This window comes from Clarias gariepinus, chromosome 19 (genome assembly GCF_024256425.1).
Source record: "Clarias gariepinus isolate MV-2021 ecotype Netherlands chromosome 19, CGAR_prim_01v2, whole genome shotgun sequence".
NCBI lineage: Eukaryota > Metazoa > Chordata > Actinopteri > Siluriformes > Clariidae > Clarias > Clarias gariepinus.
In genome coordinates this window covers 22,741,511-22,755,380 of record NC_071118.1, presented here as the reverse complement: position 1 = coordinate 22,755,380, position 13,870 = coordinate 22,741,511, and the positions used below count along the sequence as shown (strand labels likewise).

The following is a 13,870-nucleotide window of genomic DNA, read 5'->3' as shown; positions in this document are numbered from 1 at the left end:
TGCTAATGCTAGCGGCGCTAACGGCTGCAGACAGGAAGTCACTGCCAGCACCGGAAGCGCGTTCATCATCACCGAGCATGACGTGAGGAGAGCCTTCAAGAGAGTGAACACCAGGAAAGCAGCAGGACCAGATGGCATCTCAGGCCGCATTCTCAGAGCCTGCGCAGACCAGCTAGCACCTGTGTTCACTGAGATATTTAACATCTCTTTATCTCAGTCGGTGATCCCCACATGCTTCAAAGAATCCATCATTGTTCCTGTCCCAAAGAAACCTCATCCTGCTTCCCTCAATGATTATCGCCCTGTAGCCCTCACTTCAGTAGTGATGAAGTGCTTTGAACGCCTGGTCAGAGACTTCATCATCTCTTCACTACCAGACACACTCGACCCACTACAGTTTGCTTATCGTCCAAACCGTTCCACGGACGATGCAATCTCTCATCTCCTCCATACATCTCTCACTCACCTGGACTCTCGGAGGGGGAATTATGTGAAAATGCTCTTCATCGACTACAGTTCTGCATTTAATACCATAATTCCCTCCACACTTACCACCAAGCTGGAGCACCTGGGACTCAGCTCATCCATGTGTCAGTGGATCTCCAATTTTCTGACTGGCAGACCACAGGCAGTAAGGATGGGCGGACATGTCTCAGCCTCCCTCACTCTCAGCACTGGAGCCCCCCAGGGTTGTGTTCTGAGCCCCCTGTTGTACTCTCTGTACACCCACGACTGCGTGGCCACTACCAGCTCCACCACCATCATCAAGTTTGCTGACGACACTGTTGTGGTGGGCCTGATCACGAACAACGATGAGACGGCCTACCTGGAGGAGGTTGGAAATCTGGAGAACTGGTGCCAGAGAAACAATCTCCTCCTGAACGTCAGCAGGACAAAGGAGCTGATAGTGGACTTCAGTACAAAGCAGGTGAGGAACTACCAGACCCCCGTCATCAACAGGAGCCCAGTGGAGAGAGTGGACAGCTTCAGATACCTCGGTGTTCACATCACGCAGGACCTGGCATGGTCCTGTCACATCAACACCGTGGTAAAAAAGGCCCGGCAGCGTCTCTACCACCTCAGACGCTTGAGAGACTTTAGACTGCCCTCCAAGGTGCTCAGGAATTTCTACTCCTGCACCATAGAGAGCATCCTGACGGGAAATATCACGACCTGGTTCGGGAACAGCACCATGCAGGACAGACGAGCTCTACAGAGGGTGGTGCGATCAGCTGAGCGCATCATCCGCATCGAGCTCCCTGACCTGCACTCGATCTACAGCAAGCGGTGCTTGACCAAGGCCAGGAAGATCGTGAAGGACCTCAGTCACCCCAATAACGGACTGTTTACTCTGTTGCGGTCTGGGAAGCGATTCCGCTCCTTGAAGACCAACACAGAGAGACTAAGGAGGAGCTTCTTCCCGCAGGCGATAAGGTCACTCAACCACAACCACGAACTAACACAATCTTTCCATAATTGATCAAATCTATCAATCCTTTTACATCCATGAACACTATGGACAATTACACGCTCACCTTCCCTCATATCTACACTACATTTTGTACATCTACATCCTGGACCATTGCACAAAGACACTTTCTTCTATGCATATTTGCACACCAGTACAGTATATTTCAATTTGTACAGTATATTTCTTTTTTTATGCACATCATATTTCTATGTACAGTATATTTCTATTTTTATGCATATCATATTTCTATTTTTAGTTCCATTTTTTACTAGCACATTTCTATTTTTATTTTTAGTTCTATTTTTTCCTAGTTTAATTTAATTTTTTTATTTAATTTTTTTATCGTATTCTTTTATTTATATTTATTTCTTATTTGTAAACTTTAATTCTCTTTTAGGGTCAATAGCAGTCGTATAATACATTTCACTACATTTCGTACTGTGTATGTTTGTGTATGTGACAAATAAAATTTGAATTTGATTTGAAACACACTAGGGAATAGGGGCACAGAAACACAGACAAAGGATACCCAGTGGCTAGGCGAGGCAGCCCTCCAAGACTAAGCGAGGCGGCACTCACAAGCTAGTCGTTACTCCCCAGCCAGGAGGGACAGCACTCTAAAACTAGGCGCACTGGGACAATAGGGGGAGAGGAAACACAGGACAAGGGATACCCAGTGGCTAGGCTAGGGGACACTCAAAGGCTAGGCTAGGGGACACTCAAAGGCTAGGCTAGGGGACACTCAAAGGCTAGGCTAGGGGACACTCAAAGGCTAGGCTAGGGGACACTCAAAGGCTAGGCTAGGGGACACTCAAAGGCTAGGCTAGGGGACACTCAAAGGCTAGGCTCACTGGGCAACTAGGGAGGTAGGAAACACAGGACAGCTAGAGACACAGAGGGGCTATGGCTAGAAGCATGCTAGTACTGTAACTATACTATAAACTCAACATAGCATTTAGCTAATCATGCTCCTAGCCACACACACACCTAACTGCTTACCTGCTCTAGCTAACCACAAGAACACAGGAGGACAGGACTGAATCATCTCCACAAACACAGACACACAAAACATACACAGAGACATTGCCAATAAGAGAGCCCAAGTCAACACAACTAAAATCAAAGTACAAATTAAACAGATAACAAAACAAACCAAAATGCCCACATAACTGACAGTGGTATTACCAAAAATGCTCGACCCAGTTTCCCAGTCTAAACAGCTATTTATAGATTGATTGATGGCTACCTCGGTTCAGGTGTGCACTGCATCACCTGACCGAGGTGCCTGCTGGGAAACTGAGTCGGCCAACAAAAACTACAAAATAAAAACAGTGACCTCTAGTGGAGGACCCTTACATAGAGTAATTATTTTTCAGCCAACTTTTTACTTCTACTTACATTTTCACGCAATTATCTGTACTTTCTACTCCTTACATTTTAAAAAAAGCCTTGTTATTCCTATTTTATTACAGCTTGTTATTCAAAAAACAAACAAACAAAAAAACATCTGGATAAATCGCACCATCCGGATGGAGCAAATTTGATTGTTGTTGGATGAGAAGTATAAACATACCATTCCGACACCCTATTGGTGGGTACGCGCTCCATCGCACCTGCACATGAATAATATAGCATTTTTGGTTGATAAGGTTGTGATTATTAGACTACGATGTCCGTGACAGAGATTCAAAATTTGAAGGAGGAAGGTAACAGCACCAGGAAGGTAACATTTATATATACAGTGGTTACTCAAGGGGAATGTCTATGACTGCCATGCACTCTATCGCTGCAAACGGCAACAGCCAAAATAAATCAGTCGCAATTCAGAGGGACATTTTGCAAAACGGCTGCAATTAATTTTGTTTAGACAGACTCTGTTTCTATCTGTCTATTGTTATTATTAAAGAAAATAGCACAAACAACAGCTCAAGGGCTTGTAAAAACATTTTTATTTTTAATGGTAAAAATGTCAATTTTGGAGTTAGTGGTCCGAGCACAACGTAATAATCTTTGTATGATAAAATGACTCGTGGCATAAATTTACACGAGGTGCTTCAGTTTCAAATAATCATTTAACGCTGAACCCAAACAGCAAAAGAACATGATAATAATAATCTAAAAAATAATAATCATCTTGATTTTAGCTGTTTATGTCCAGCATTGAATAATTATTTAATTAATAATAATTAAAGCTGCTCACATCACTGGGTACAATTTTCTTTGCGCGCTTTCACTTTAAAAAATGCAGTGTTTAATCAGCAAGTATATGTCGCCTCTCTTTATAATAGAGGAATATTCTGACTGAAACAAAGCTGCTCATGTCGGCTTATATTGGGAGCATTTTGATCAAAGTGGAGATGAAAAGTGAAAGTGTGTACCAACAACATAGCACAATGCATGTGTGTGAATGGCTGAAATGTGGTTGTGAGTAAATCATTTAGTGAATGTAAAATGTTTGCGTGAACCCGCGGCGCATGTGCGCTCTTTCACTTTGCCGAGTTTTGATCTAAAGTCAGATGAGCGTGTGCGCCGATATGAGAGATTTATAAGAGATTTCTCTTTCCCAGAAATATAACAAGCACACATTTATATGTGTTAAATAAGCACTGTCTTTGCAGCGCTGTGCGAAACGCATGCCGATGTGAGCTGCATGATGGAACTAAAAAACGCCTATATTTAATTCTAAATTTGTACTGTAATTGTAGTACTGTGATGATAAATTCGCATAATGTTTCACTTGTATTTTACTGGCAGTGTTTTTGCTGGCAGTGGTAAAGTGCAACGGGGGTGCTGGGTGTTACAGAGGCACAGACTCAGACAAAGATCGTATTAAAACCTGAACGGGCATTTTATTAACAAACAGTGGATAATGACAAGATTGAATGCAAAAGCGGAAAAGTCTTAACTGTGTGGATGCCGGAGCTGGTGGAGGCGTGTGGACGAACAACGAAGAGGACACAGAAGACGGGACGAGGAGCCAGGAGGCGAGACAACATACAAACATTGACGAAGAGATCAGGTAAGTCTAGCGGAGTCCGTATTCCGTGTTGGAGGACAGACGCTGAGTTCTGGGAAGTACATTTGTACTGTAATTTTAATACTGTGATTATGAATTCGTTTAACCACAATGTTTCACTTGCTTTTATCCGCTACTACGTGCAGCTCTAACGGAGCACGGCTCATTTAACCTTGAGAGAATGAACTGATGCCCGAGGCGTCAGTCTGCAGTTATATAGCGCCACTCAGCAACCCAAATGCTGCCACCGTGAGGCGTGGCGGTAAAACCAGAATACCGCATGAGTAACATCTGTATATATATATATATTAATCAGTAATTACATGGATTAATCAGTAATTCTGACAGCACCAATGTTTATTGTAGACTGGGTACAATTTGCATGTTGCCCTCACAGATTCCTGCAGCTAAACTTGGATGTACATTTACATTCCAATAAAGGTTACCGATGACATGCCTCTGAAGTTTGACTTTTTGCACCATTAAAATACTCATAGGCAACTAGTTATTATATCCTCTTCTCCATGAAACATGTTAATGCTCACTAGTACACATATATGGTTCTTTAATGTATTTGCATTGTACTAAAATGCATAATTTTTCAAATGCCATATACCTTATCCCAAATCACTATGGCCGTTAAAAAATACAACAAAAAAACAACACATTTTCTTTTTTTAAATGAGGTGTTAGTGCAGTATATAGGCCTGTGGCATAGCCTAAGCTTTTACCCTTATTGCTTTTTACCACTTTTACTCTATACTTGAAGTAGTTTTGAAACCAGTACTTTTACACTTTTACTTAAGTAAAAAGCTTTTTGAATGTGAATACTTTTGACACCACATAACTATATTGCCAAAACTATTAGCTAGACCGTCTTCAATGCATACAGTATGAACTTCAGTAACATACAATTCCTAATCCATAGGGTTTAATAAGATGTTTGCCCACCCTTTGCAGCTATAACAGCTTCAACGTTTCTGGAAGGGCTTAACACAAGGTTTAAGGGTGTGTTTATAAGTTATTTTGACCATTCTTCCACAAGCGCATTTGTGATGTCAGACACTGATGTTGGACGAGAAGGCCTGGCTCGCAGTCTCTGCTCTAATTAATTTCAAAGGTGTTTTATCGAGTTGTGGTCAGGACTCTGCGGAACTCGGTCAAGTTCCAAACTCGCTCATCCATGTCCTTATGGACCTTGGATTTTAACAACTCAAATGAAGTATGGGTATTTGAGAAGTTACTTGCAAAAACAGTAAAAATCATGTAGTTGATATCCTTTAACTGTGAAGTCATTAAAAATTTGATCTACCTCATCTAATTATATTTTTTCTTTTTTCAATTTGGCCTTTTATTGTTGTAATACATGTGTTCTTATGTACAATGTGAAACGTACAGACAGGGGAATTCTTTTAAAAGCAATATATTTATTGAGTTTTTCTTAAACACAATAACAATGAAAACAAAGAAACAAAGAAACAATAAAAAAACAGAACAATGGCTCAGCAGATACATAAACATGAGAGGGGAAAAAAAGAGAGAATTTTTTTACTTATTTTTTATTAACAAACATCTTGCAAGACATATAAGAATAACAAAGTATCTTAATTTGTACATAAAGTTCTTTTTCACATTACATTTTTACAGAGTTATGTAACAGAACTGCATTTCACAGCATGACAAGAAGAACAAAAGAAAAGAAAAAAGTAACAAAACACTCTAAAACTATAAACACAGAACAACAGCTTTGGATGGGGTCAAAATATATAGAATTGACAAAATTCACCAGCCGATCTATTCAAAAAATAAATAAATAAGTACATAGTTAAGTAAGAAAATAAATAAATAATATGGGGTATATTTAAAAACTTCCTCCCCATGTTTCACCCAGCTCTTTTATTAAGGGTTTCCATTGTTCAACAAACCGGTTCATTCTGAGCCTTAAACTGTACATTATTTTTTCCATCCCTCCTCTGAAGCCATTTAATTGTAATGTTCGTCTTTGCTGCAACTAGGAGTATGCGTAGGAGATATCTACTCTTCTCACTTTTGATTAAATACCTTTTAAAATCCTAAAAAAGCTATTAAAGGATCTCTGGGCAAATTAACCTCAAAAATATTATTAATAAGACCAAATTTATTTGTCCAGTAAGGAAGCAGAATAGGACAGTCCCAAAATATGTGCGGATGTGTGGCTACTTGTTCTCCACACTCTCTCCAACAGGCACTAGATTGGCTTAAATTAAATTTGGCTACAGTTTGTGGCGTTCGAAAAAAACGATTCATCACCTTCCACTGATATTCTCTCCAAATTCTACTACACGTGTTTTAACATGTATTTCGGCCCAAATCTTGTCAGATATCCCTACCCCGAGCTCCTTTTCCCATTTTAACTTAATATAATGCGTTCTGTCTGTCTTCATGTCTTCCAGAGCTCTGTATATACCGCTGATTGGTCTGAGAATCCCTTTTGAGCGTTAATCAACAAAATCTCAATTGCTGATGGGGTAGTTTTTAACCTTTTCCAATTTGGATGTTTAAAAAGGAAGCTTCGAATCTGGAGATACCTGTAGAAGTCAGTCCTAGAGAGAGCAAATTCAGTAGCAAGTTGTTCAAAGGTTTTAAGTGTTTCTCCTTCAAAAAGTTGCTGAACATATTGCAGTTGTTTCTGGGCCCATACCCTGAAACCCAAATGCATTTCTAAGGGAGAAAAATTCTTTATCTGTGTTATGTTTGTTAACAATGAAAGACCCATAGGAAGATCATAAATCTTTTGCACCTCTCTGCATATGTACTCATCTTCTTTTCTTCGTTAAATGGAAAAACTGCAAGTGAGTAAGGTCTAAAATTAAATTTCTCTATTTCCAGCCTCCTAGTTCCTACTGTGTCAGACACCCAAACTATCATGGCTCGCAACTGTGATGCTATCCAGTTATTCTTAAAGTCTGGTAATGCCCAACCCCCTCGAGACTTTTGCAACTGCAATGTTTTATACCTAACTCTGGGACGCCTCCCTCACCAGAGGAATCTAGAAATCAATTTATCTAAACGAGAGAACATGGATACCGGAGGGGACAATGGAAGAGTCTGGAAAAGGAATAATAGCCATGGTAGTATATTCCTCATAACGGCTTCTATTCTTTCAGATAAAGAAAAAAGTAATATACTCCATCTCCTTAAATCTGAATTGATTTTTTCTAATAATTTTGTGTAGTTCCTATCATATAATTTATTCAAATTACAGGGTATGGCCACACCTAGATACCTAATTCCCTCTTTAGGCCACCTGAAGGAGAAGGAGGACTTTATCTGTGTTGTAATAAGGGCATTCATGGCTAGAGCTTCAGTTTTCCCTACATTGATTTTATAACCTGAATGTTTGCCAAATTTGTTGATACACTCCATTAATTTGGGGACAGAGTGTAAAGGATCAGAAATGTAGACAATTATGTCATCTGCGTATAATGACACTTTATGTAACTCTCTTTCTACTCTTATTCCCTGAATGTCAGGGTTATTTCTAATTATCTCAGCCAATGGCTCTATACACAGGACAAAAAGTAGGGGTGGGCATCCATGTCTCGTTCCTCTTTTAAGTGTAAAAGGGTTGGGACATACACCCATTAACTTTAACAATACTTTTTAGGGCAGAGTAGAGAAGCCGTATCCATTGAATAATATTAGGACTGAATCCAAAATTTTTTAACACTTTGAGCAGAGAAGGCCATGACACTCGGTCGAAAGCCTTCTCGGCATCAAGCGCCAGTGCCATATAGGGTTCAGAGAGAGTTGAACTATAAGACATCATGTTAAGTAACCTGCGAATATTATCTTGTAAGTGTCGGCCCATAATGAATCCAGTTTGGTCATTATGAATCAGAGATGTAATTACTCTATTTACTCTTTTTGCTAAGATTGAGGATGGCAATTTACAATCAGTATTAAGTAGAGCTATAGGTCTATACCCAGCACAGTCCGTCGGGTCTTTTCCGTGTTTATGAATAACAGATATTATAGCTTCTTTCCATGTAGCTGGCAAATTACTATTTTTATTAGCATCAGCGAAAGCCTCTGCTAACATTGGACAAATTTGACTTCTAAAAGTCTTCATTCATCAAAATTCATTATTAACTCCGTCAGTTCCAGGACTTTTATTGTTTTTTGATTGTAAAATAGCCTCATTAATCTCTTGCACAGTTATAGGAGCATCCATAGCTTCAGAATCAGTAATGCTCAACTGGGTTAGATGTATTTCTTTTAAAAAAAACATCTATCTCTTCTAGATCTAATTCGTCTTTATTTTCAGAATATAGCTCTTCATAAAATGAAGCAAATGCATCTGCTATTTCCTTAGATTTGAAACAAAAAGGTTTATTAGAATCCCCACTCCTGATTTTTTGAACTGTGTTATGCCCTCTTTTTTTCCTGAGCTGGAATGCAAGGAGTTTACAAGCCCTAGGGCCGCACTCATAAAAGCTTTGTTTTAGAAATCTTAAATTCCGCTCTACATTGTCAGAGAGCAGTTCATCCAATTTCTTTCTTGCTTCTTTTCTTTAGAGCAGATGCAAAAGCAATCACTCTACCCCTCAAAACTGCTTTTGCTGCCTCCCATAATGTAACTGCAGAAACATCTCCAGTGTTATTCGTATTTAGAAAATATTTTAACTTTGATTCAATATATGTTTGAAAAGCTGGATATGCTAATAAAGAATTGTTTAACCACCACAATTTTGTATAAGTCCCCCCCCCCTCCCCTAAATCCCAAACTAATGACACCGGCACATGATCTGATAATGTAATGTTATAAATTTTGCAGTCAATAGCTCTGCATGTTTCATTTCCAGAAACAAAAAAATTGTCTATTCTAGGGTATGAATTATGCGGATGAGAATAGAAAGTGAAGTCTCTGTCTCTAGGATGCAGGTGTCTCCAGATATCAATTACTCCTAATTCTGCACAGTTGTTCTTTAATGCCTTACTCATTATAGAAAGGGGCTTGTGTGAAAAGGGATTTCTATCTAGTGGGGACAGCACACAATTGAAGTCGCCTCCAATAAGCAACTGACCTTTTGCCTTTTCGTTGACCAGACTAAACATTTTTTTCATAAACTTGATATTAACCTCATTGTGTGCATATAGAACCAAGACAAACCGCCCCTTGTTGTCTGTATATTTTGACATTATAACTCACTATCTTTACCGAAGTCATAATACAGTGTCTAAGACTGATACGTCTTTGGGTTGCAAAACATTAAGTAATTCGATCAGAAGAGAAATAAAACTTCCCATACGCTGATTCATAGAACACATCATACAATACAACCAGGAACAATTGCTAACTATACTTAACAAAAAAAGAAACGTCCTCTGACTTTCAACTGTTTTTACTTTCAGTAAACTTAATGTGTAAATATTTGTATGAACACTAAAAGAGTCAACACCATAAGACATAAACTAAAAATGTTTCACAATGTGTCCCTGAATGAAGGGAGGCTCAAAATCAAAAGTACCAGTCAGTATCTGGTGTGGCCACCAGCTGCTTGAAGTACTGCAGTGCATCTCCTCCTCATGGACTGCCTATTGTGGACAGTCTGAGCACTGATGGAGGGATTGTGTGTTCCTGGTGTGACTCGGGCAGTTGTTGTGGCCATCCTGTACCTGTCACGCAGGTGTGATATTCGGATGTACCGATCCTGTGCAGGTGTTGTTACACGTGGTCTTCCACTGCGAGGATGATCAGCTGTCCTTCCTGTCTCCCTGTAGCGCTGTCTTAGGCGTCTCACAGTGCGTTCATGGCGATTTATTGCCGTAGCCACATCAGCAGTCCTCATGCCTCCCTGCAGCATGCCTAATGCACGTTCACGCAGATGAGCAGGGACCCTGGGCATCTTTCTTTGGGTGTTTTTCACAGTCGGTAGACAAGACCTAAGCTGTTAAGGTCTTAACGACCATTCCACAGGTGCATGTTAATTAATTGATTATGGTTAATTGAACATGCATGGAAAACATTGTTGAAACTCTTTACAATGAAGATCTGTAAAGTTATTTGGATTTTTACAACATTATTGTTGAAATACACAGTCCTGAAAAAGGGACGTTTCTTTTTTTTGCTGAATATATATTGTAGCGTTTTTACGCCGGAAAGAATGCTGGAGAGATGAGTGAGCTTATTTGCTGCCCAATGCAATGGCTGGGAGTACTTTATTAGGCACACAGCAGGTATGGCATGAGCAGCACCTTCACTCAGGAGCCTACATCCAATTCAGCGTCAGCCTGAACTGGAGCACATTTCACACGTCACACCCCCACACACACAAACAGGGCCGAAGCCACTAACCAAAACACCTTTCCCCAATATGGTGAACACACCGACATCCCCGCAAGGCATGCTGGTCGTCAGCCGCCGCCCCGCCCACGCCACAATATATAAAAAATATAAATTTCTTTCTTTTGGACTTCCACAAAAATAATCCACCCAGTGGCTTCCCCCTGCCGCAAACAGATAATCAACATAAAGAAAACCAAGGACATAGGCAGTACTATGGGCAGAGCTTGAAGGAGAATCCAGAACCTAATCTTTGGGGCATGGGCCTTCGACTGCATGAAGTTATTTGCAGTTATGAAAATGGACAGCATAGCCATTGTAAGCTTATCCATCTCATAATACCCCCTCCTCTCAGACCATGTAACAGTTACCATTAAAGGCAGGGATGAATACTAACAGCCCTTTAGAAAGCAGAATAACGAAGAATGAAGAATGACAAAATGAATAAGTGTATAGTTTAACACATACAGTTTGGGCTTAATTTTTCTAACCGCTGAACCTCTTATAAATGGCAGAATAAAATAAAATAAAATAAATAAATGAATAAATAATTAAGGGGGAAAGGAAAGAGAGAAAATAATAATGAATAAATAGATAAATATAAATCTATATCTCCCTTATTTAGACTGAGTCATAACATTAATTTAAATTTTAAATTTAAACATTGGGCGTAGCCTACAAGCATGTTATCCCTCTACCTAAGGAGGAAAACGCAGCCAACCTACTTAGTCAGCGCTCTCATGTCGCTTAGTACTGCACGCGAGGGGTGCCTGCCCCTGGCCTGTCCTTGGGCGAACCATCCTAACTGGGAAAGTTCTTTTTCGATCAGTTCACTCTCCGAGAGATTGACTGTGATTCCCAGGTGTTTCAGTCCATCCGCCGCTTCCCACATGGAGTGAAAAGTCTTCTCGCCGGATTCCAGGGAAACTTTAAGCAACGCTGGGTACAGTGATCTAAACTTTATGTGCCGTTCTTTTAGCTGCCTTTTTATGTCTCTATATTCCTTGCGTCTGTGTTGAATATCTAGGGAGTAATCATTGTCCAATGAGATGGTGTTGCCCTGGTACTTTAGTCCTTTTTCACTCCATGCCTTAAACAAGATTTGTTACTTGGTCGGAAAGTGCAGGAATTTACAACAATTGACCTGGGAGACGCTTTAGGATCTGTTGGAGCCGTGATTAGAGACCTGTGAGCGCGCTCAATGCCCAAATCTCGGTCAGCGGGGAGTTTGAGGAGGCTTTTTAACAGATTGTTTGTAAATTCTGTCAGTCATTTCTCCTTCAGCCCCTTCCTTGACTCCATAAATGCGGATGTTTGACCTGCGCGATCGGCTCTCCAAGTCCTCACACTTTTCTCCTAATTGGCGCTGTTTTGTTAGCATGTACGCCAACAATCGTTCAGTTCTGTCGCCACGTTCTTCCGAAGCGCCAATCCTACACTTTGATTCTTCCATTCTGTTCTCAAGATTTTTAACCACTTCCTTCACTTTTTTCACCGAGGTGTACATCTTATTTTTGAGAACAGTTTTGGTGTGTGCATGATGTAGAATCATGAACTGAGTAGATTTTCTTCGATTACAGACGAATATCTTTATTGCGTAGTTCCAGGATTCCTGCCAAACAGTGTCATCGAGACAGAGGCAAATTGAAATGGTATTTAAGGTAAAATCTTTTTGATTTGTTGACCCTTACCCTCCCAACCGTATTTTATTTTATAAAATGGCTAAAAAAAACTATCCCTCTGTCTCCACTAGTGAGAGACAGATGGTTAGTTTTTCAAGAGTGCTGTTTCTCTTAAATAAAAACATGTTATGTAGTTTACAATTGAAATTATAAAACATTAGTGTAGAGAATGTGTTTTTTTTGGGTTGGATGGAGTGTGTTAATGCGGTGACTGCCACTGCTTAGAACAGTTTAAAAGGGAAATGAGACGTATCAATAAGTTGTTAGGGATTAAATTAAAAGTGCCTTAGACAATCACAATCACAGCCACGTTAAAACTTAAACCCACCTAGCCTTCTATACCAATAATCATTTTTTCTCATCAATACCTTTTTTCCATAAATCTTCACACTATCTCATACACTGTGATACCAGCAATTTTCTTTAGAACATTTAAACCCATTTACCCTTCTGTCCATATTTCAGTACAGTGAAACCTCGGATTGTGAGCATAATTAGTTCCCGGAGCATGCTCGTATAGCAAAACACTTGTAAAACGAATTTCCACATAAGAAATAATAAAATCCAAAAAAATACATATATAAAAATAATTTATACAAAATATAAAGTAAAAATTATATGAATTAACCGGCACTTTACCTTTGAAAAAAGTACAAATGAAAAGTACAAAGCTAAAGTAAGAGGAGAGAAAGAAGAAAACATGTTCAAACTGAAACTGCCTACAAAAGATTTTGAAAGATGGAGAAAATGATTAAAGAAATAACAGATCAGTTTTCTCCTGTGAGGTATAATAGGGAACTCTCAACAGAACATTTCCCGGTCAGAAAATGTTTCCTTCTGTTGCCAGAAAGTAAAAAATAGTAGAGTTGGAGTTAGTAAAAGTTTGCTGCTCATGGCTGAAAGAACATATAATGATGCATACTGACACTGTTATGAGAAAAATAAATCAATACTCATAGCAATCAATAAAATCTATAAAAAAAAACCTTTAAGTTAATCTAAATTAACATTGTATTTAATTTTCTGTAAAAACAAATCAGTGCTTTTTTCTTTTTGTCTGTTACCAAGCTGCATGATAGACCTATAAACATTGCAGCCCAGGATACTGATGTGCAAAGTCTCAAAAACAGGGTCAGAAAGAGGATGATGCAGGTGTGTGTTCATAAAATAATGTTTGTACGAACTTACCCCTTTGAGCTTCTCTTCTATTTGTTCATGCAAAACTCCAGCCAAGTTGCCAGGGTATGCTATTATCATAACTGCACCGATTATCATGGAGGCATGGATTAGATGAATCTTGTACTTCATTGTCCCAAATCAGACACCACAAGAAGAACTTCAAACTGATAAGGTAACACTACTGGTCAAAACTGAGG

At 39.5% G+C, this 13,870-nt stretch overlaps 1 protein-coding gene across 1 annotated transcript in view; it reads right to left on the bottom strand.

The window, feature by feature from the left end:
- LOC128507169 (lysosome membrane protein 2-like) overlaps nucleotides 1-13,870 on the bottom strand; it is a 65,951-nt gene extending 52,081 nt beyond the window's left edge. The window contains exon 1 of the mRNA XM_053477845.1: nucleotides 13,683-13,870. Within this exon, the coding sequence (XP_053333820.1) occupies nucleotides 13,683-13,802 (120 nt within the window). The 5' untranslated portion in view covers nucleotides 13,803-13,870. The remainder of the gene's footprint in view (nucleotides 1-13,682) is intronic.